This window comes from Papaver somniferum, chromosome 2 (assembly GCF_003573695.1).
Source record: "Papaver somniferum cultivar HN1 chromosome 2, ASM357369v1, whole genome shotgun sequence".
In the NCBI taxonomy this organism is placed as follows: Eukaryota; Viridiplantae; Streptophyta; class Magnoliopsida; order Ranunculales; family Papaveraceae; genus Papaver; species Papaver somniferum.
Window position 1 is genome coordinate 12,226,621 of NC_039359.1, and position 20,246 is coordinate 12,246,866.

Here is a 20,246-nt window from a genome sequence, read left to right on the forward strand (position 1 = left end):
CTGGTTTGTGGGAATCTCAAACTGCTGGACGCACAAAAAGACCTGTTTTGTTATCCAGCAAAACTTCCCTTGCGTGCACATCTCCAAGCCAGCAGCCAGCCACCATAGAATGAGAATAATTTTCTGGTCCCATATTCCGAGTGTTATGTTCATTATATAGAAAGTGCCAAAATCATGATCAAATTTGGATATGATTGTCTTAAGATATCCAAAATCAAATACTACCAAGTTTTAGAGCATTTGCTCAAAACAGGGTATCACACTCGTTTAAAATCTAAAAATTGTTCTTGAGAAGATACTGCAATTTATTTTTGTTAGACACAACCAATTTGTTAGACACAACCAATCTAAAAACTGTATGCTAGACACAACCAATTTGTTACTTGACATCTGTAAAATATTGTTTTTGCATGCATTATAGATAAGAAGTTAAGAATATTCAAAGGAAAGTAAAGTTTAATACTTTGCTTATTTGTGATATTAATCCAACCCCATGTGATCTCAAAAGGTGATCACAATAATTTTCTAAAGGTCAATGAAGTATAATCAAAGTTCATTTTATTTTAGCATAAAAAGTAGGTTTATATGTCTAAGAAACCCCAGCCTAGCCCATATCTGTTTAACTATTCAATTAAATCACCATTATAATTGTACAGTTAAGCAAATTGATAAATTAGCTCTAGCGTTTTAAATTTGAACATTACAAACCCATACTACACTAATCATCTTCGATTAATAATATGGTTGTTGATCTAATATAATAAAAATTATTTGCAAAATGTATGAGCGAATACATGAGACAATGCCAACAACTATAAACGGTCGTGCCAACCACTCGGCTTGTTGCATATAAAAGACAGCTTATGATTAAGACATCATAACATACAAAAACAGGTACATTTTCATCAAGTTCTTGTTTTCTTCCTTTGTAGTTTGCATCGTCAATTATCCAAGAAGAGAGTTCTTCTAGTTTTTCATTAATTGTTATTGTGTTTCAAGAAGAACACTAGAAGAAGATTGCATAATGGGTTCCGAGAAATGGGAGCAAACAGTGATGAAGTTCTTTATGAATCCAGTTCTAAGGGTGCCATTTTATATTTTCACATTAACCCTTTTAAGTCTTCTTCTTCCTCTCTCATTTCTATTACTAGCTAGATTGTCTTATGTAAAGTACCCTTCACTACCATCTTCTTTCCTTCTCTCCCTCTTTCTCAATATCAATCCTGCTCTACTACAAGCTCTTCTATCATTTTTCAGCGTTACAGCTCTTATTCACGGTTTAACGGGCAAATTCACACTTTTATATGGATCACCTCTTCAACCTCGTCTTCATATTGCGTGGATTTTCCTTTGTGTTTTACAAGTAACTGTTGGGTTGGGGATTGAAGCTATTGTCGTCTCCGGTGTTTGGCCTGATGATTATGGTGCTGACAAAAGGAGTTTGTTGATAAGTAGGATTGTTTTCTTTATTGGTTTGCATGAAACTATGCTTTATTGGGGAAAAACTGTCGTAAGACCTGTTGTGGATGATACGATTTTTGGGGGTGCAAGGAGCGAAAAATGGATTGAAAAGGTGGCAATAAGCGCGGGCTTTGGTGCGTTGTGGCTGTGGAGATTAAGAGACGAGGTTGAAACGTTAGTTCTTGTCGTAGAAATTAAAAGAGAGCTCTTAATTGGTTTGGGAATATCTGATTTTATTAGTTGGTGGTTGTATTATCTTACTGTTACAATTGGTATGTTGAGGGTTGTCAAGGGTTTCATTTGGTTCGCCGAAGGTTTGTTCTGTAGAAGAAGACCACAGCAGAGCGATAATTGTCCTTGTGAGGATGACAGTAAGGTCTAACATCAACCCTTGTTGCCCTCCTTTTTCTTTTCCTTTGTAATTGTAATTCAGTTTTCCTATACTTTAGTTTGATGAAGAATTTGTATCCACAACAACTGTAATTTCCAATTAATATATCAAGGAACTGCCTGCTCTTAATATACAATGATACATGTAGTTTCTCGAACACTGATTAAACAAATTTTCTGCAACTCACATCTAAGGTGAGCACTTGAGCTTCATATAACAAAGCAATGGTCAGAACTCAAAGAGACAGTTTGTAAAAGGTGTGTTTTATATGTTATAATATGTGAATATAGATTACATTACATGAGTTCTTGGAAAGTAAATATAATAGGTTTTGCTTATACTCTGTAATATATTCTAATGGAATGAACATCAACCTGATCAATAATACACCTTAAATCTCTACATGGAACCAATATCATGACCACTTGATTTCAAGAACTTCTTGAGTAAAAGATAAGCAATAGCAACTGCCAGACCAATCGCAGCCAACGTGAAAAGGCGGTCACTAGCAGGTGTTGCAACTGTAACCGCAGTTTCTGTATTGGAGTCTGTGGCTGGTACACGTCTTGTTACCGTCACACCTGCATTGAAGCTGACTCTCAAGGGACCTGCATTAGCATTAACATGGACTTCTCTTGCATCTTCCACAATCCTGTCATCGGCCTCAGGAATGGGATGACCCTCATGAATCACATCACCGTTCTGGGGACTGGACTGGGCTTCACCATCTTTGTTGCTCAAGTCCTCCTCAGAGGCTGGCTGCTGGGGGCTGTGTTGGGGAGGAGCTGGAAGCACCTTGCTTAGCATATATTCATGAATCTGAATCATCAAAAGGTTTACGTCAAGGTAATGAGGAAGTACAAAACGGTCCCCAAATAGAGAATATAAACACAAATAGCAAACAAACCTCATCAATTATTTTTTGACGTTCAGGAGTCCCATATTTGGGAGCTGCTTCTCGTGATTTAATAGCTAGTTCACGCCTTTGTTCTTTCTTATAGTCCAGAGAACCCAATGCTCCATCAGGGTTTGTTGGCATGAATGCTATTAGTGCTACTAGGGCAGTTCTAACTGCATGGTCATACATCAGGCAGGAGTCACTAGCAGAACTTGGAAACACGAAAATACCCAATGGGATTTCCAACTCTTAAGTAACATGCCCACAAATTTGAACAGATAACGATATAGACAACAGTGACCAGATAATGACATAGGTAAAGGTAAACAAATTCAAGCTTCACATATACCTGCGAATTTAGGGGAATATATTAATAATAATGATTATAAGCTGGACACCTAATTATGAATTCCCCTTTAATCTATCAGAGTTTATTGCTATCAAGCAAAACGAAAAACCTCAGCAACCATATAGTGGCATGTTTAAGTCCAGCTGTAGTAACCCTAATTCCTAATCTAGTTTCAAACAGTGATAACAAACGTCATGAATCAACAGTGCAGCACAAGGAATCAGTTCTTTGGATTCGATCGGGTTAAAGAGTGAAACACTGCAGCACAACAAATGTCTAGATTGCTGATTAAAGAGTGAAACCCTCTCTAATAAGCAATTACCTAGATGCATGTTCAACCAAAAACTGATTCTAGCCGTTTGTGGGTCTAGTTTGTTTTCTACAAAGTCAAACACAAAAAAGTAATGAACAGAAGTAGATTAGCACTATTAACTACTGTTAAACATATCAAACTACAAAACAATCAAGTTCAATTCTTTTTTGATCGATCAAGTTCAAAAAATTTACCACTCCACGAAGGTTGCCAGTGTTCAGGATGATGACTTGATATACTTAAACATATCTTCGTTTGTGTTTCAAATCGTCCATTTGGCTGAAACCAACAAAGCTAATAAGCATGCATGAAATAATATACATTCAACTTAAGTAATAGACGGTAAGGAAAGTATAACAATGGGGTTAGGTCATTACAGATAACAACATGAAAGCAGGAGGCTGAAATGGATAATCAGCAGGCAATTGAATTCTCCCATGGTAAATCCCTCCTTCAAATTCAGTATCAGGTGGACCTTTTATTGCAAATTGCCATTCGAATATATTTTCCTAAACAAAATCAAATCAATGTCAGTACCCATATTGGGGGTTTTAACCGAGAAAAGTCAGAATTCATCACATTTCCTAATTACAAAATTCTCAAATCATATCCCCAAAACTAACTCAGGGATCAAAAGGTTTATAAAATAAATTAGGGGTTTTTGAAAAATTAACCTCAAGAGGGAGACTCATGAAATCATCAGATGGATTAGCCTGCATCTCTTTAACTTCCTGAAGAATTCTCTTCACAGCCGGATTCTTCATATTATACTTCCCTTCAGCCATCCTGATGATGATAATTTGGTAATGGTGAAAACAAAATTAGGGTTTTCGATTCAGTTCTTCACCCAAAAATGAAACAAAACAAAATCACTCTGACAGAAAGAAAAAAAGAAGACTGCCCCGAGAAAATCAAAAACGAAAGTCACTGGAAATATACTAACTAGATGAGAGAGAAAACGTAACGTCCTATCACCTTTAAAAACGTACGTGAACAAAACCAAATCATCTTGACCGTATAAAGTTAGACCCCACATGCCGATCTGCCTCTTTTCGATAAAACGGAGTCATATGTCATAACTCATGAGATTCACCTGGTCTATTGACTTGACACGTGTTACCTTACGTGGACCCTACACTTTATAGACCCGCCTGAACCCGCCTCTTTCCCCTAAATCTTCATAACAAATCTGTCTCTGGAAGATACAGAGTGAGCCTCTCACTACCGCCATGTCTAAAGCTTCAGAATCTGGAGCTAAACCTAAGGTTAATTATGATTTGTTTTTCAAATTCAATTTCAGGTTATGTCTCTAATCAATTTCTTAATTTTTCTCCCAATTCTTTCTTGCAGAAATTTGATGAGCAAACAAGTGATTCATACGGGAATATATCATCAAATTTGTTTCGTATAAAAAAACAGATTCAATCGTCGAGATTAGCTTCGATTAAAGTAAGTAACTTTGATATGCCCTAATACTGATGATTATTTTACTGTATTACCTAAATGATCGATCGCTAATTCGTTTGGTGATTGGTTATGTAGGAAAAACTTAAACGAAATCAAAAAAGTTTAAAAGTGAATACATCTCAGCTTCTTCAATTGGCAACATCAAGAAATGGATCACAAAACATGGTTTCATCTAGAATTGAAAGGCCGTTATGTAAGCTGAGTGGTTGTGGTGGTCATGGGTTAGGGGAAAAAGATTATGTTAATTGTCAGGATGTTTATGGCTCCGCGACTACTAAGCTTCCTTTTGTTGAGAAGATATCACCTTATACCACATGGATTTTCTTGGACAAGTAAGATGTTATTTCCTTTCCCAGATATATGTACCTAATGGATGGTGCATTGATGATTTCTAGAGTAATAATCTTAAGGCATATTGGTAGACTAGTAGTTGATATATGCAACGATTAGGGGTTGCGTCATGCGTACATGGTTTTCTGGTTACATTTCTAGGTCTACGAACATTTTTATTAGTTTTCCATGGGGTTTGAGGTTAGATTCCTTGGCAGTTGTTTTAGAGAGTTGTGGGTAGTTATTCGAATTTGGACATGGTAGTTATTTTCTTAGTCGTGGGTATACCTGTTCGGCAGAGAAATCGATGTAGGCTGGATTATGGTATTGAACTGATTATTTTGTGTTGTGTGCTGAAATATTTGTTACCAATGTTTTGAGTGATTTGAGGGTGATAAGATTGGAGAAATTTGTGAGAGGAATAATCATGTTTATGCGGGTGTAGGACAGCGTTGAGATCTTCATTGTTGTGTTGTAAATATCATTCATAACTTATACAGATGCTTCCGACCCTTTTTGTCATTGTGGAGATTTTATATTTTCTATTAGTTTCTCAAAATTTTCCCATCCTGCAGAAATCAGAGGATGGCTGAAGATCAATCAGTGTTTGGGAGGAGACAGATATACTATGACCAGCAAGGTGGTGAAACTGTGATTTGTAGTGACAGTGAGGAGGAACTTCCTGAACCAGAGGTGGAGAAGCATGAGTTTTCGGATGGTGAAGATCAGATGTTGTGGTATGTAAATTTCAGTGTCTTACAATACTCTCTGATAGCGCAACTACAAGATATGATCTGTGTATAACTACTGATTTTGTTCATCCCATTTCTGCCGTTTGTGTACGAAGTATATGTATCGAAGTTTTTGTTGCTTTACTGGCTTTGACAGGAGGGCTTTTCAACAGCATGGGTCAACTCAGGAAGTGTTGAATATTCTGACCCAAATTATTAAGGCCACTTCATCTGAAATTCAGGTGTGAGAGTTTGCATAAGAAAGAATGATATTCCTATGCAAAGAATGATATTCCTATGGATCTTCGTATGATAACGGATTGTATGTTTTCTTATTGCTTCATTCTAGAGATCATCATAACTTTTTTACTGCACCTGGGCTTTACAGGACAGGTACAAGAGTTTGCTAGAGAAGTATCAAGAAGAACATCCTAAAGAGGTTGAAAGTTCCAGGAAAACTAAAGTGGGAATAGTTCTGGACAAGAGTCTTGATGCAGCTTTAGATTCCTTTGATAATCTTTTTTGTCGCCGTTGTTTGGTAGTGTTTCTTTTGCTAACTAATTCTACCAAGCATCATGTTTTTTCCTTTTTCTGAAGATAAATTGAGGTGACTTGGTTTATGCAACAGGTGTTTGACTGCCGTCTTCATGGCTGTTCTCAAAATCTGATCGCCCCTGTAAGCCCTAGTGATTTGTTCTTCACTTTCAGTCACACAATTGAGTACAAGTTTACTGTTCGTTTTAATAGGAAAAGTTTTTTGACAGGGTGAGAAGCAACTATATTCATCTGGACCCGATGAGAATAAGAAACCTTGCGGTGAACAGTGTTTCCTTCAGGTAAAGTTCTCATTTCATTAATGCATTCTTCATTTCAAATTTATGAACCCTTAGCTGTAGTGAGCTTCTAAGCTGGTCACTATATCTAAGACGACAATTTTATATACTAAAGTTGATCTCCTTCTGGTTTAAAACCTAACTTTCACTTCAGCTGTCTTTCAGGCAAGTAAAGGTGCTGAAGGGCTACCTGAAGGACCAGCCAAGAAAGATGGAATTTTACTTTCCTCTAAATCAGGATCTTGTCCTGGTAATGTTATCACAGAAACTAAACCTGATGAAAGAATCAGTGATGGAAAACGAGCTGCTGCTAGTATCTCCATAGATACTACTCTTATCTCCAAATCGGCTGTTGGAGCTTCAATGAATGTTGAATCTCTTTCAGGAATACCATCCAATGATAATCTAAACAAGCGCAAGGTTTTAAAAGATGTGACTATAACATTAGGTGGTCCAACAATGTGTTCCGATAGACTTCAGCATGCTAGCAAGAAACTAAAAAAATTATCAATTTCAGATGTAACAAATGTGGCTACTGAAGGTCAAAGGAATTCGGGTAGTGTTTCTAGCACTGATAGCATGCGTCCATATTCTGGATCACTCGATGAGAATGAGAAGAAACGTGATCAAGCTTCAAGACTTCCAAGTGAACTTACTGGATATTCTACCACTAAGCATGTCCTGTCTGGCACTGTTGGCGGTGGAGAGAAAGATGCCAATGTTAGAGAACGTTCAGAAAGCATTAACATGCATGTAGATTTGTTAAATCAGTCTTCCAATTCCTTAGAAAGCAAAGCAGAAGGATCTTCAAGTGGCTGTGGGTGGAAACCTATTGAGAAGGAGCTGTACTTGAAAGGAGTAGAGATATTTGGGAGAAACAGGTATGTAAGTGTTGCATCGCCTGACTCTACCATTTTACATGTTTCTTCCTTCATGATTATTCCTGATAATTTATTATGAGGCTTTTAACAAGTGAGCGTCAACATGTTTGATTTATGCAACGATTATGACTGTACAGTTGTCTAATAGCCAGGAACTTACTTCCTGGTTTGAAGACTTGCAAGGAGGTATCTACATACATGCTTGGAAATGGCAATGGGAATACAATGCTGCAAAAATCTTCTCTTTCACCAAATTCATGCTTTGATGACAGTGGAAAACTTGACACTGATTGTGTGGTGCGCATTAGTAGATTCATCTCATCTCTTTTAAGTATTACGATAACATTTATTTTCAGTTAATGAGACTAGAAATAGCATTGGCTTGATTATAAGTACTTGCATGAAGTGCGTCTGGAATCAAACAGCCACTATTATGGTTATGAACCTTTTGTTTTATGAATTATTAGTAGCTCCTTACTTTGTGTTATTGTATGGATAGGATCAAGATATGCCGACTAGATCAAAAATATTCCGCCGGAGGGGTAAAACCCGCAAGCTAAAATATTCTGCTGGTCATCCATCAAGTCGCAAAAGAATAGCTGATGGGAAGGACCAAACAGTTAAGCAATATACACCATGTGAGTGCGATTCTATGTGTGGAAAGCAGTGCTCCTGTCATAGTAATGGAACTTGCTGCGAGAAGTACTGCGGGTATGCTGAATATAGTGTTTCACTCTTTCTTTAATGGGGTACAACATGGTAAAATAAATACATGGATCTGATGTTAGGGCATTGGGGTATTTCGACTTCGTGAAAATTTGAAGAATTACAGTCCATTATGCCCAGTTTCCATTTGTATTTTGAGTTGAGAGTTTCAATTTTCTCTGTCTGAAAAATTTATTTCTTTTGAATTCAGGTGTTCCAAGAGTTGCAAGAATCGATTTAGGGGATGCCACTGTGCCAAGAGTCAGTGTAGAAGCCGTCAGTGTCCATGTTTTGCTGCTAGGCGTGAGTGTGATCCAGATGTGTGTAGAAATTGCTGGATTAGGTAATGACTTCATCCTAATATGTAACTGTTCCAATTTACTATTTGATCCAGGTCATATCCATCACAACTTGTATCAATAATTCTCTACTGATGGTAGTTGATATTGAGCAATTTTGTTCATGACCCAAAGCCACCAGGTTTTAAGTAGCTGTAACTAAATTAAAATTTCGACGATCTCTTTTGTGGGTCTATTCAATTGAAGTTTATTGTCTTCGTAGATGAGATGCTTAGAATTTTGTTTTTCAAGCAGCTGTGGAGATGGCTCACTTGGCGAACCACCAGCAAGAGGAGATGGTTATCAGTGCGGCAATATGAAGCTCCTTCTAAAGCAGAGACAGAAAGTGAGAAAAGCTTGAAATAATTCATTGGTTAATTTGGCGATTAACGATTTCCAGGTTAATAACAAGCGGTTCGTCATACTTAATTCTTGCAGATCCTTTTGTCCAAGTCTGACGTTGCTGGATGGGGAGCGTTTATAAAGGTGAGAAGGTATGTTTTGTTTTATTTTTGTTGCTACCTGGATTTGAATTCTCACTAGAACTCTGTAAAAATCTATCCCAGAACCCTGTTAACAAAAATGATTACCTTGGAGAATACACTGGTGAGCTAATATCCCACAGAGAAGCAGACAAGCGGGGAAAGATTTATGATCGTGTTGATTCTTCGTTCCTTTTCGATCTGAATGATCAGGTTAGTGATAGGTTTTATAATATTGTTTTGGTTGGAACATCAAAATTTACTCCTTGCCTCTCCTTCCCCCCCACTCCCTACATATCTGATGTTTGTTATGCTGTTACAGTATGTTCTTGATGCTTATCGTAAAGGAGACAAGCTGAAATTCGCGAACCATTCAAAGAACCCCAATTGTTATGCAAAGGTTTGTGGCTTTTAATTATAACCCAAAACTAATTCCTTTATTGCTTAAGATAAAACTTCAGATTTTTGTTACTGCACAGGTGATGTTTGTAGCTGGAGATCATCGTGTTGGTATTTTTGCAAAAGAGCACATTGAGGCCAGTGAAGAGCTATTTTATGATTACTTTTATGGTCCTGCTCAAGCACCACCATGGGCTCGAAAACCCGAGTGTTCCAAAAAAGATGATTCATCAGCTCCTCATGCTCGTGCTCGGAAACAATCTAATTGATAAACACACAGTGTTCAAACGTACGAGTCATTTGCACAACAACTCCATGACTCGGTACATTTGAAACCATGATGTATAGGTAATGTGGAATTTAAAATGGAAGCTTTACAAAGCTAAATAAGGTAAAACTGCATGGAAGTAATAAGATATGTAATAAGTTTTGTTTACTAAACTTGGTTTGATCTTTTTAAGAATATGTTTCAGCAATGGAATTCAATCATATATGAGTTGTCAAGTCAAGTACTCCAACTTTATTATAATTCACCGAAAGAACTACTAATTCGCACGAAAACAACACCATAATGTTGAGATACAATAACAAGTAATGAACAACAAACATCCATTTTGCAGAGACTTACCTAACAGGTTTGAACACAGCTTCAACAAGGTTATGTTTTCTATTAGGGATTCCGAACCCAACCAAATGATTTAGATAAACTTTTCCATCTTTAACAGTAGCGGCAGTTGCTACCCGATGCAAAGGTCCAAAAAATTTACCAACAACTGTAGCCGTTTCCCATCCATCTAGACTCTCAACTAGTCTCGCAGAAGGATTTCCCGCAACTATAAGCCTACTTGAATCTAAAAGCTCTAAACCATCACCGAATCTCAATGAACCTCCACCAACAAACTTAACTAGCTTAACTTCTTCTGTTTTCGTATTAATCTTGTACAGGGCGCCATTAACAGTGTGGATCACCAGCAAAAATCCATCAGGGTGATACACAATTCCATTAAGCGCAATCAAGTTTTCATACCACTCCTTAAATGTGAACAGCGGGCTCTTGATGATGCTTAGAAGCTCCCCATTTACTCCTACCTTCCATATCTTACTCTGTTTGGCGTCTGTGACATATGCATTGCCTTCTTCATCTACTGCTACATCATCTGCAAATGCTTTTCCATCCCCTGCAACAATGCAAATGCACAATATTACAACATGCCAACAGGTGCACATTTTAGGGGCCAGAAAATAAAATTCCACAGTTGGCAAACTGGCAATTGCTTTTTTAATTCCACAATTGATCCAAAATAGATAAATTCTACAGACAGCTTTTGAAGTCAGAAATTTTAACTACCAATATATACTTAGTATATGTTTCCCAAAAGTAGTTCAACCAAACATCCTTTTAACTAACTGTATCTAAATGATTAGGCACGGAAAATTAGCTCTGATCTCCAATCATCTACGGCCGAAAATACTTTAATCGTTCCTAATTTTGTGCATTACTGGGACCCACCAAATTAAATACCAAGACCTGTTTGCTTCTGATAAATGGAAAAAATCAGAAATCGGAAAGAAAAAAAAAATGATTACCTGATCCACTGAGATGAGTAAGAAACAATCGGTTCCATGTAGTCAAATCATAAGCAGCAACAGCACTGAACAAATTCCCAAGAACATCAGCACTAGCAACAACAAGACGATTTCTAGGCCGATCGATTACGATTCCTAGGGATGCGTTCCCTGACAATTCAGATTCTTTGATTACTGTTCTTTCTGCAATCACTGTTTGATGATCATTGTCTGATACAACAATTTCACCTATACCGCCTTCCATGTATGATACAAGAAATCTACGGTTAACATCATCCCATTTACTACACTCTCTTAACCATCCATTAGATTTGTATTCGTACACGTGTGTTGATGATTTTGATCTCTCTAGTGATATGATGAAACCCAAAGGAACGGCTGAGATCAAAAAGAGTAGTAGCAGACATCTCGTTGAGCACAGAAACGCCATTGAGAGAATAAGAGATTTGAGAGTGAAAGAGGAGGGGGGTTTAGTTTTTCTTTTGTAGGTGATGGCGAATTTTGGACTGGATGATATTGCACTACTTGGAGTAGGTTAATACTGTAGAACATGGTTGTAAGTTATTATGGTCAACGGTTGAGATGAGAATCTTCAAAATGTAGGTGGAAGAGGGGTGGGATTAGGTGGTGATAATTAGTGGCGTGTTTTGTTAGAACATAGAGGCAGATGATTTTTCCTTGATAAGATACACGTGTTATTAGTTTGTGTAGTAATGTAGTTTTAAGGTTCGATGGACGGATAGGATGAAGTTAGTGTATCAAAGATGATGGACTTAGGTGTATGATTTTGACTGTGTCATCAAAATGGGTGATGACTGATGACGCAATGAAAAAGTTGATTGGAAAAATCGACGTATGGCTGTGTATGAAGAAGAACCTTAAAAGAGTAGATAACAAATCAACGTCATTAAAGGACTTTAATTTCTACTTTTAAATTGGAATTTACAAAGTAATTAGAGAAGTAAACATTGGTTACGCCACTAAATATTGAGCGTTGTGTTTTTATGACAAAACTATGAATATATTAATGATGGAGAGTTCAAGTCTGAAACATTGACATGTGCACCTCTGTGGTGAGGACCGTGAGGTACTGTGATTGTAGATATGGCTGTGAATAGTAAATGCGTTGTAGAATTAGAAAGTAGATGAATGATGGAAAAAATTGAATGTGTCTAGTTTGGTGTTAACGGCTTCTTCATTTCGATATGGGTTACTCAGTAACGACGAATTATCCTCAGTAACGAAATAACCCATTACGCGTGATAAGTAGAAATCGATAATGCGTACAATGTAACAAAAATTGATAAAAATGTTCATATGTTTCGTTTTAGCCGGCGAAAAGGAATGTGACGTGAATGTTAAGGCTGAATTGGGGTCCTGGAAAAATAATTGGGGACCCCTAGCTACAGGACAAAAAAGGTCATGAAATAATAATTGGGAGTTATCCTTTATCCCCAACTTTTTTAAATGGCTAAACTACCCCAAATCATTAGTGGTAATTAAATTAATTAATTGTTAATTAGTTTAATTAGATTAAAATCAGATTTAGGAATAAAATTTTGATAAAAGAAAAATTGTGTTTTTGTGTTGTGGAGAGGAAGAAGTTGAGTTTTGGGGGGATTCCAGTAGAGGAATCATATTGCTCAAAATGAAGGAACCAATCCTCAAAATGAAGAACCCGAAGCTCGAAACAATCAGGTAAACTTCCTGTACTCTTCAAATTGTATGAATGGTGCCCCAAGTGGTCGATTCATGTACACTATGCAACTACTCAGAGTGAGGGTCGTTAAGTCGAGAGGGTAATAAACGAACGACTCTAAGGAGTCGTCAATTACTTGACACAACCTTTGACGACTCAAACGTGCAACTTTTGCAGGTTATGAAAAATCGTCAACCAAGTGTGATATAATTGACGACTCCAACTAGTTAGGTCATATAGAGTCGTTAACTTAATATGTTTAGAACCCAACGACTCTAAAACTTTTTACTCTCTGAAGATGTTACTCTTAGGGTCGTTAATTAGGCATTCCTATATACTGACGACCCTAGCGAGCCATTTCATAGATCAAGGGTCGGCAAACAAAATTTATAAAACCAAACGACCCTTCAACATCGTTAACGAATTCACATGACGACCTTTCAACATAGTTGACGACTACAACCATTTGACATGACGACCCTTCCTATTTTTTGAACAGGTAACAAATTTTGTATCATATAGAGTCGTTAGCGATTTAGAAATCCCTAGACGACACTATTCTAGGGCAGAAAACCAGGTTTAGGGTCGTTATCTACTACACCCTAATGGTTAACGATTTTTTATCAATTCAACATGCATATCAAAAATCGTTAAGCAATAAAAAAACGTGGTTAACGACCCTGGAACTGTAACTGGAATTTTGCAGTTGAAAACCTAATTTTTTTTAGTTCACTTACGACGATGAATTGGTGAGAATTTTTTTTTCTCAGAAGTCGTTAATGGAATGGGAAACAGTGGGAGAGAGGGAGCGGAGGAGAAGAAGAATGGGAGGAGAAGAAGTTATTAGAGAAGGGTAAAATAGTTACTTCACCATCATTTTGGAATCCCCATATATCTTTTGGTGTGGGTATAAAATGTGTCCTGACTCCCAATTAGTTTCCATGGCCGCCAATTCAGCCTTGCTGAATATGGGTTACTTTATGTGCGTTGATGCTTTTGGATGATCGACAAAGACGTGCCACAAATGCCAACAAATACACAGTTCAAAAAAAAAAATTTCTCCTTTTCAAGAAATTTAATAGAACTAGAACTTTCAAACACTCGGACTAGACAACTATTTAAATCGTTCCCGTCAAAAAGAATTGGTACAAGCTCCACAAAAATACAAAAGATAATATAAATGATATGAATTATAACTAAAAGCAAATGAATATGTACTAATAAAAGTGAAGATAATGAAGATTAACACCCTGAATCGCAACAATATAACTCATATCAACACCTATCGAAACAATAACCTCCACATGTGTTATCCCATGAGATAATTTTATCAAGATAAGCAGATTAACAAATTTCAGAAAGTTCATGTTAATCCTAAGATGATCTCTGGATTTCCTAAGAGGCCCCCATGATCGAACCGATCTTCTCTAGAGAAAATTGGTAAATTTATAACTTATCCGATTTGCAAACTAGAACAAAAAAAAAAATCCGTAAATGTTTAAGGACCCAAAAGGAACAAGGATACCAACAATAGATAAGTTTGTCTCAACATGATGTTGGGCGGGGTTCGAAATATTACAATACCAGAGTATTGGCGAAATAGGAAGATAATATGTTTTAATCCCGTTCAATCATCGTAACAAATATCGGCAACACAAACTAGGTTTGTTAATTTAATGTAAAGATTGATGTATAAAACTTGAGAAGTTCATTTTTGTGCATAGAATGTATATTTGACATGATAATTTAATTAGTTGATTAGTTAACATATGGCGTTATTACCATCTGTGTTTGGAATCTCGAACCTCGTTATATGCTTAAAAAATTAAATCAATAATGGGGATTACATATACACACTCTCATTAGAAAATATGCATAGAGACCGACTCAAACTTGAGTAATGTCAGACATTAACCGAGCTTGCACCCAAATCCTTGTCTATTTTTCAGTCGGGGCAATATAACATTTTTATTGTGATCGACCAATTACGTGCAATTAAAATACGCACACGGTCAACCCAAAGGCTAGGAAATTTAAAATGGCTTCCCAAATCCACCCTGAAGATAAGAACTTGATCTTTGACGTGGAATAACTGTAGTGAAAAGTATGTGGTAATCCCCATATTCTTTTAAGACCCGATAAGGTATATATGGATATTAACATTGAAATAATATTCTTCTTTTTTATGATATCAAGAGCAACAAAAATGTAGAAAGAAAAAACAGCAAGAGCAAACAAGTATTCAACTATGTAATGACTTGGCCTTTTACCGACATTATCTCCACTTATCCATTGCGGTTATCCAAAAGTGTGGGGTTTTCAACGGGCACTACTGCGGTCATCCAGCAGAAGCTTCGCAAAAAGACACCCATGAAAAAGTGGGGGTCTAACAACACCACCCAATATTTCGCTCAGCAATCTGTATGGACTAACTCCGATATGCTTAATAGAGAATCAACTAGACAGTCAGACTCAATCTAGATAAAAGTATATCAAAGACTTAATATCTCTTCTCTTGATTTGATCTTTACTCAAGCTAATAAAATTCAGCGAGTCTTTATCAAATACAAGGAATAAATTGGATGGTACCAAAGACCAATATCCAAGGATCAATAAATTTAAATCAACAACCAAAGGTCGGATATTCTAATTGATGATCTTCAACGCACAACCTGTATTATTTCAATTATAAAGATAAACGATAATTCGGAAATTGAAATAACACAGACACCAGAATTTTGTTAACGAGGAAACCGCGAATGCAGAAAAACCCCGGGACCTAGTCCAGATTGAACACACACTGTATTAAGCCGCTACAGACACTAGCCTACTACAAAATAACTTCGGTCTGGACTGTAGTTGAACCCTAATCAATATCACACCGATCCAAGGTACAATTGCTCTCCTTACGTCTCTGATCCCAGCAGGATACTACGTACTTGATTCCTTTAGATGATATCGCCCACAACTAAGAGTTGCTACGACCCAAAGTCGAAAACTTGAATAGACAAATCTGTATCACACAAACAAGTCTACAAGATAGATAAATCTGTCTCCCATAGATAAACCTAATAAAGTTTGTTCCGTATTTTGATAAAATCAAGGTGAACAGGAAACAATTGATAATCTGATCTTATATTCCCGAAAAACATCCTAGAGTTATCAATCACCTCACAACAATATAAATCGTATGGTAGCGAAACTAGATGTTGCGGAATCACAAACGATGAGACGAAGATGTTTGTGATTTCTTTTTATCTTGCCCTCTAGGAGATAAATCTCAAGCCAATCTTACAATTGAACTCGTACGATAGAAAATGGCAAGATCAGATCGCAAACTACAAGATAAGTAGTATCGTCTGGCTTCACAATCCCAATGAAGTCTTTTAGTAGTTTAACCGACAGGGTCTCGAGAAGAAACCTACGGTTAAAGGAGAAACAACTCTAGCAAAACTAACTACTAGCACATAGGAGGTGTAGGGATTAATTTTGCACAGATGCTAGATTCCTCCTTATATAGTTTTCAAATCATGGTTTGCAATCTAAGTTAGCTTAGTAGCAAAGCATTCAATATTCACCGTTAGATGATCAACCTGATTTTTCCCAAGCTAATATTTTTCAACCGTTAGATCGAAACTTAGCTTGTCACACACAAAAGAAATGTATTTCATTTAGGTTTGAGTAACCGTACCTAAACGTGTACATTTGGTTGGTTCACAAATGGTTCATAAATGGTTAGCCACATGAGTAACTCTCATATCAACCATATTCATCTTCTTCAATAACTAGTTCCAATGACTTCAAAAGAACTAATTCAAGAGTTGTTCAATTGCTTAGATCTTTATAATAGACACAATTAAAACAAAATCGGTTTGATTCACATGAATCAACCATGAACAATATAGCCACGGTTTGCAAAGATTGCATTCCTTATTGATTTATTGTTTTTAGTTCATGAGCTATCGATTTGAGATATAACCAGCTTGGGTACGCGTACGGGTACGTGTACTCTAGCTTTACCGGAATTGGGTTTGTAAACCCAGCAGAAATTTTCGGTTCGAAAACTTCCGAGGGTACGCGTACGGGTACACATACCTAAGGTGACGGTTTTTCCAGTTTGCAAAGTTCACAAACCTCAGCAGAAATTTTCGGTTAGAAAACTTCCGCTAGTACGCGTACCCAACCTGTCTCCTTCGCCAATACGTATGCACGAATGCACACACTTGGTTTCCGGCACATGGATTTATACACTAATGTGTGAACACACTATATATGCTTATATCCATAGTTGGTTACGTATTCTCAACTCTACATTTCAATCATTGAAACATTCTTCTATAATTTTATAATAATCGTTATTCACGATTATCGTCATTAAAGTTATTTTCAAGATCGAAACGTCTTCATGACATGCGTCACGGGATAAAGATGAACAATAGCTAAAGCAAAAGCTTTACCAACACGTATTTCGAGATAAAAAATAGACGAGTAAACTCGGCTCGAAATATCAAATGTGTATGTATGAAAACTATCATACTTATACGACTTTGTCTCAAAAGTAGGAGATAGAGTAGACATTTGAGTGATAGATAAGTTCAAGTCTCACATACCTTTTTGGTCGGATGAAGTTCCACTGGTTACTTGAGTATTTCTTCGTCTCCGCAAGATAATCGCCATGGAGTCTGGAGCTCAACTACACTAACCTGTCCTAACCGAGACTTAGCTATAAGTAGTCTATAAATCAAGACATATATTTTTGACAACTAAACTTGACAAACATGCTTGAGATAGCAACGCATCCGAGCTCGACCGAGCAATGCTCTAACAATCTCCCCCTTTGTCAATTTTATTGGCAAAACTATCAATACATATGGATTATAAAATAAATAAACTTTGTATCTTCTCGTCCACATTCTTGATCCTCTTGGTACTTCAACATTACTCGAAAACTTCGTCTTTTCCAAGTACTCCCATGATTCCATAGATGTTCAATTCCGCATCATAGTTGTTGAAGTTCCGTAGCCATAACAATGAGAAAACAAAATCTCTCGATCATTATTATACAATGTCATAGTATTATTACATAGTATCAAAGTTCTTATATCACAACTTCGATAACAATACTATGGTGATATGTATCACTCCCCCTTAGTCAATACTTTCATCTCAACATGAAAACCACTCCCCCTTACATAATGGCCTGTAAAACAGTAAACCATATGTATTTGTAGTGTGAACTACATATTAATTCTCCCCCTTTTTGTCAATAAAATTAGCAAAGGTACGAAAACGGGATCCTAATGAAATTTCCACAGAGATGCTTCAAGACCAAAGAAAAGTACATCCCAACTAATTTAGATGCAATCATATAGCCGAAGCTAAATGCTTTCATCAAGGAGTTTATGAATATACAAGATAACCCCTAAAAATTCCACAGCCGCACTCCCCACAAAGATATGAAATTAAGCACAAGTTCGAATGAACTCTCTCCCATTTGATGTCATTCCCGAAAGAACAACAAGAGCGACCTTACTTTTAAACGAGAAAAGAAAGGATTTTATTGGACATCAAAAACCATAAAGAAATGATTTTTTGTATCCAAAATTCTCAACCAAACTAATCACAAGTAAACCCATGATTAATTTAATTGGAATACACAATCAAATTAAACACAAAAGTGTTCAATTTAATTGATTATGCTCGACATAAGAAAACTTACGGAGCTACGACTAAGTTAACCATACAGGAATGATCAACTTAACCGTTCATATATTCAATACAAGAATACCTTGTGGAGTATCGCAGTATACAAAAAAATATGGATCATGGAAAGATCAATACTGCGGAAAACACAAATATTTATTCTATCTTTCATCACTATTTGCGTAACGATTTATAATAGACATAATCTTTGTAAACAAAATATTTTAACCTATCTTCCATCAATAATTGAAAATATAGGATTAACTTTTGTTTTGTTGTCAAGAGTTCATCGATCTTGTATCAATATTTGCATATCGACATGTAAAAGAGTTAACTTTAGACAACATATGGGACAATAAAAGTTCACGGACGCAAACACACATATCCCATAAAAATGTTGTAATATATAAAACCATAAAGATCAATTCTGCAACCATCATCTTCCAAATCACTTTAGAAATTGATCAAATAAATCTAAAAACATGAAGATGAAAATAATGGACATAGCTATGTGTAGTCACAATAATGGCTATTCCATACTCTAGTAAACCTTCTGAGATAAAAACAAAGAAAACATTTATCAAGAAAACATCTACTAAAAAGAAATTACCAGAACCCGATCATAAGCTAAATCAAAGTTCACGTACATCAGCTTCACGGACTTCCAGTTCATGATTCATGTTTGCAACATCGTCCTCGGAGAAGATATCCTTATTAAGAAGTCTTTTAACATGTGACTTAATGAGTCAAAGATCGGTAGTAACTTTCTTCAACTCAATTCTAACCACATCGAGATCCTTCATAGTCTCAACAAGTTGATGTTTTGCTTCCTCGAAGTATTTGAGAAAGTCATGAACCACTTCAGCGGACACCATACCCTCATTCTCAACATCTTGATGTGAGTAAGCGATATAAGATGAGGAATTTGGTATTCCATCTTCAGTAAGAGTTCTTTTCTTCCTTCCTTTAGTTTCAAAACCAAAGCCTTTCTCAAGGAATCCCTTAGAAAAATCACCATAAGAAGATGAAGAAGACATCCTTGATAACTCAACAGAAAATACATAGAGTTTGCGTACGTGACCAGTAAAACTCAATAGGATGGGTACTTAAAGGTTTCTTAGGAAAGGAAATTAAGGTTTCCTTGAATGAACCGTATCAGTTACACACGAGGTCCGGACAAGTTCATCCTCGACCCAAAGAATAAGAAAACGCACGCTCACGTCCTTGTTAAGAACCTCTTGCAATATGAAGATGTCATACTGACCAAAAACTTAATACTCAAGTGAAGAAAATTTAAAACTATGAGACAAGCTCTGTTTAACCAAAACCTACAACACGGATACTTATGTAAACATGGTGTATGGACTCTCCTGCTAAAGACGATTAGAAAGTAGCTTGAGAATCTGAACGCAACTTTACAAAAGTATACCTGTAAATGTCTCTCTTAACCAGGATTTTTGTAAGAGACTCTCAACCTTGTGATTAAGTTGCACAAGTATGAGCATCTAGCTCATCAAATGAATATTGTTTTTGGTTAAACCCTTTTCTTTTGTAAACAGGAAGAATATTATCATGACATGAAAAATTATCATAAAAATTACTATCATCAAAGTATGACACATAACACGAATTCTTACACGAAGAAGTTTGTCTGGATGTTGCAGATAATTTGTTGATTA

General features: G+C 36.4%; 4 protein-coding genes across 4 annotated transcripts; 2 read left to right on the forward strand and 2 right to left on the reverse strand.

The window, feature by feature from the left end:
* The first annotated feature begins 737 nt into the window (after positions 1–737).
* LOC113346921 lies at positions 738–1,988 on the forward strand. Its single transcript, XM_026590474.1, has one exon. It carries the CDS (start codon positions 1,025–1,027, stop codon positions 1,841–1,843), a length of 819 nt encoding a protein of 272 aa, XP_026446259.1. The 5' UTR covers positions 738–1,024; the 3' UTR covers positions 1,844–1,988.
* A 108-nt stretch (positions 1,989–2,096) lies between these two features.
* LOC113346920 (ubiquitin-conjugating enzyme E2 32-like) lies at positions 2,097–4,310 on the reverse strand. The gene is made up of 5 exons (XM_026590473.1): positions 4,087–4,310; positions 3,790–3,921; positions 3,607–3,691; positions 2,760–2,923; positions 2,097–2,671 (listed from the first exon to the last, which is right to left on the reverse strand). The coding sequence occupies exons 1-5, from the start codon at positions 4,195–4,197 to the stop codon at positions 2,252–2,254; spliced, it is 912 nt and encodes a 303-aa protein (XP_026446258.1). The 5' UTR covers positions 4,198–4,310; the 3' UTR covers positions 2,097–2,251.
* Positions 4,311–4,598: 288 nt separating this feature from the next.
* On the forward strand, positions 4,599–10,082 carry LOC113346922 (histone-lysine N-methyltransferase EZA1-like). The gene is made up of 17 exons (XM_026590475.1): positions 4,599–4,677; positions 4,763–4,861; positions 4,955–5,211; positions 5,785–5,946; positions 6,098–6,182; positions 6,329–6,478; positions 6,569–6,616; positions 6,705–6,776; positions 6,939–7,654; positions 7,792–7,951; positions 8,154–8,365; positions 8,571–8,702; positions 8,953–9,043; positions 9,136–9,183; positions 9,264–9,392; positions 9,502–9,579; positions 9,659–10,082. Exons 1-17 carry the CDS (start codon positions 4,642–4,644, stop codon positions 9,845–9,847), a joined length of 2,664 nt encoding a protein of 887 aa, XP_026446260.1. The 5' UTR covers positions 4,599–4,641; the 3' UTR covers positions 9,848–10,082.
* On the reverse strand, positions 10,050–19,604 carry LOC113350655. Its single transcript, XM_026594788.1, has 4 exons — positions 19,353–19,604; positions 19,178–19,194; positions 11,166–11,671; positions 10,050–10,756 (listed from the first exon to the last, which is right to left on the reverse strand). Exons 1-4 carry the CDS (start codon positions 19,602–19,604, stop codon positions 10,203–10,205), a joined length of 1,329 nt encoding a protein of 442 aa, XP_026450573.1. The 3' UTR covers positions 10,050–10,202.
* Between the last annotated feature and the right edge of the window lie 642 nt (positions 19,605–20,246).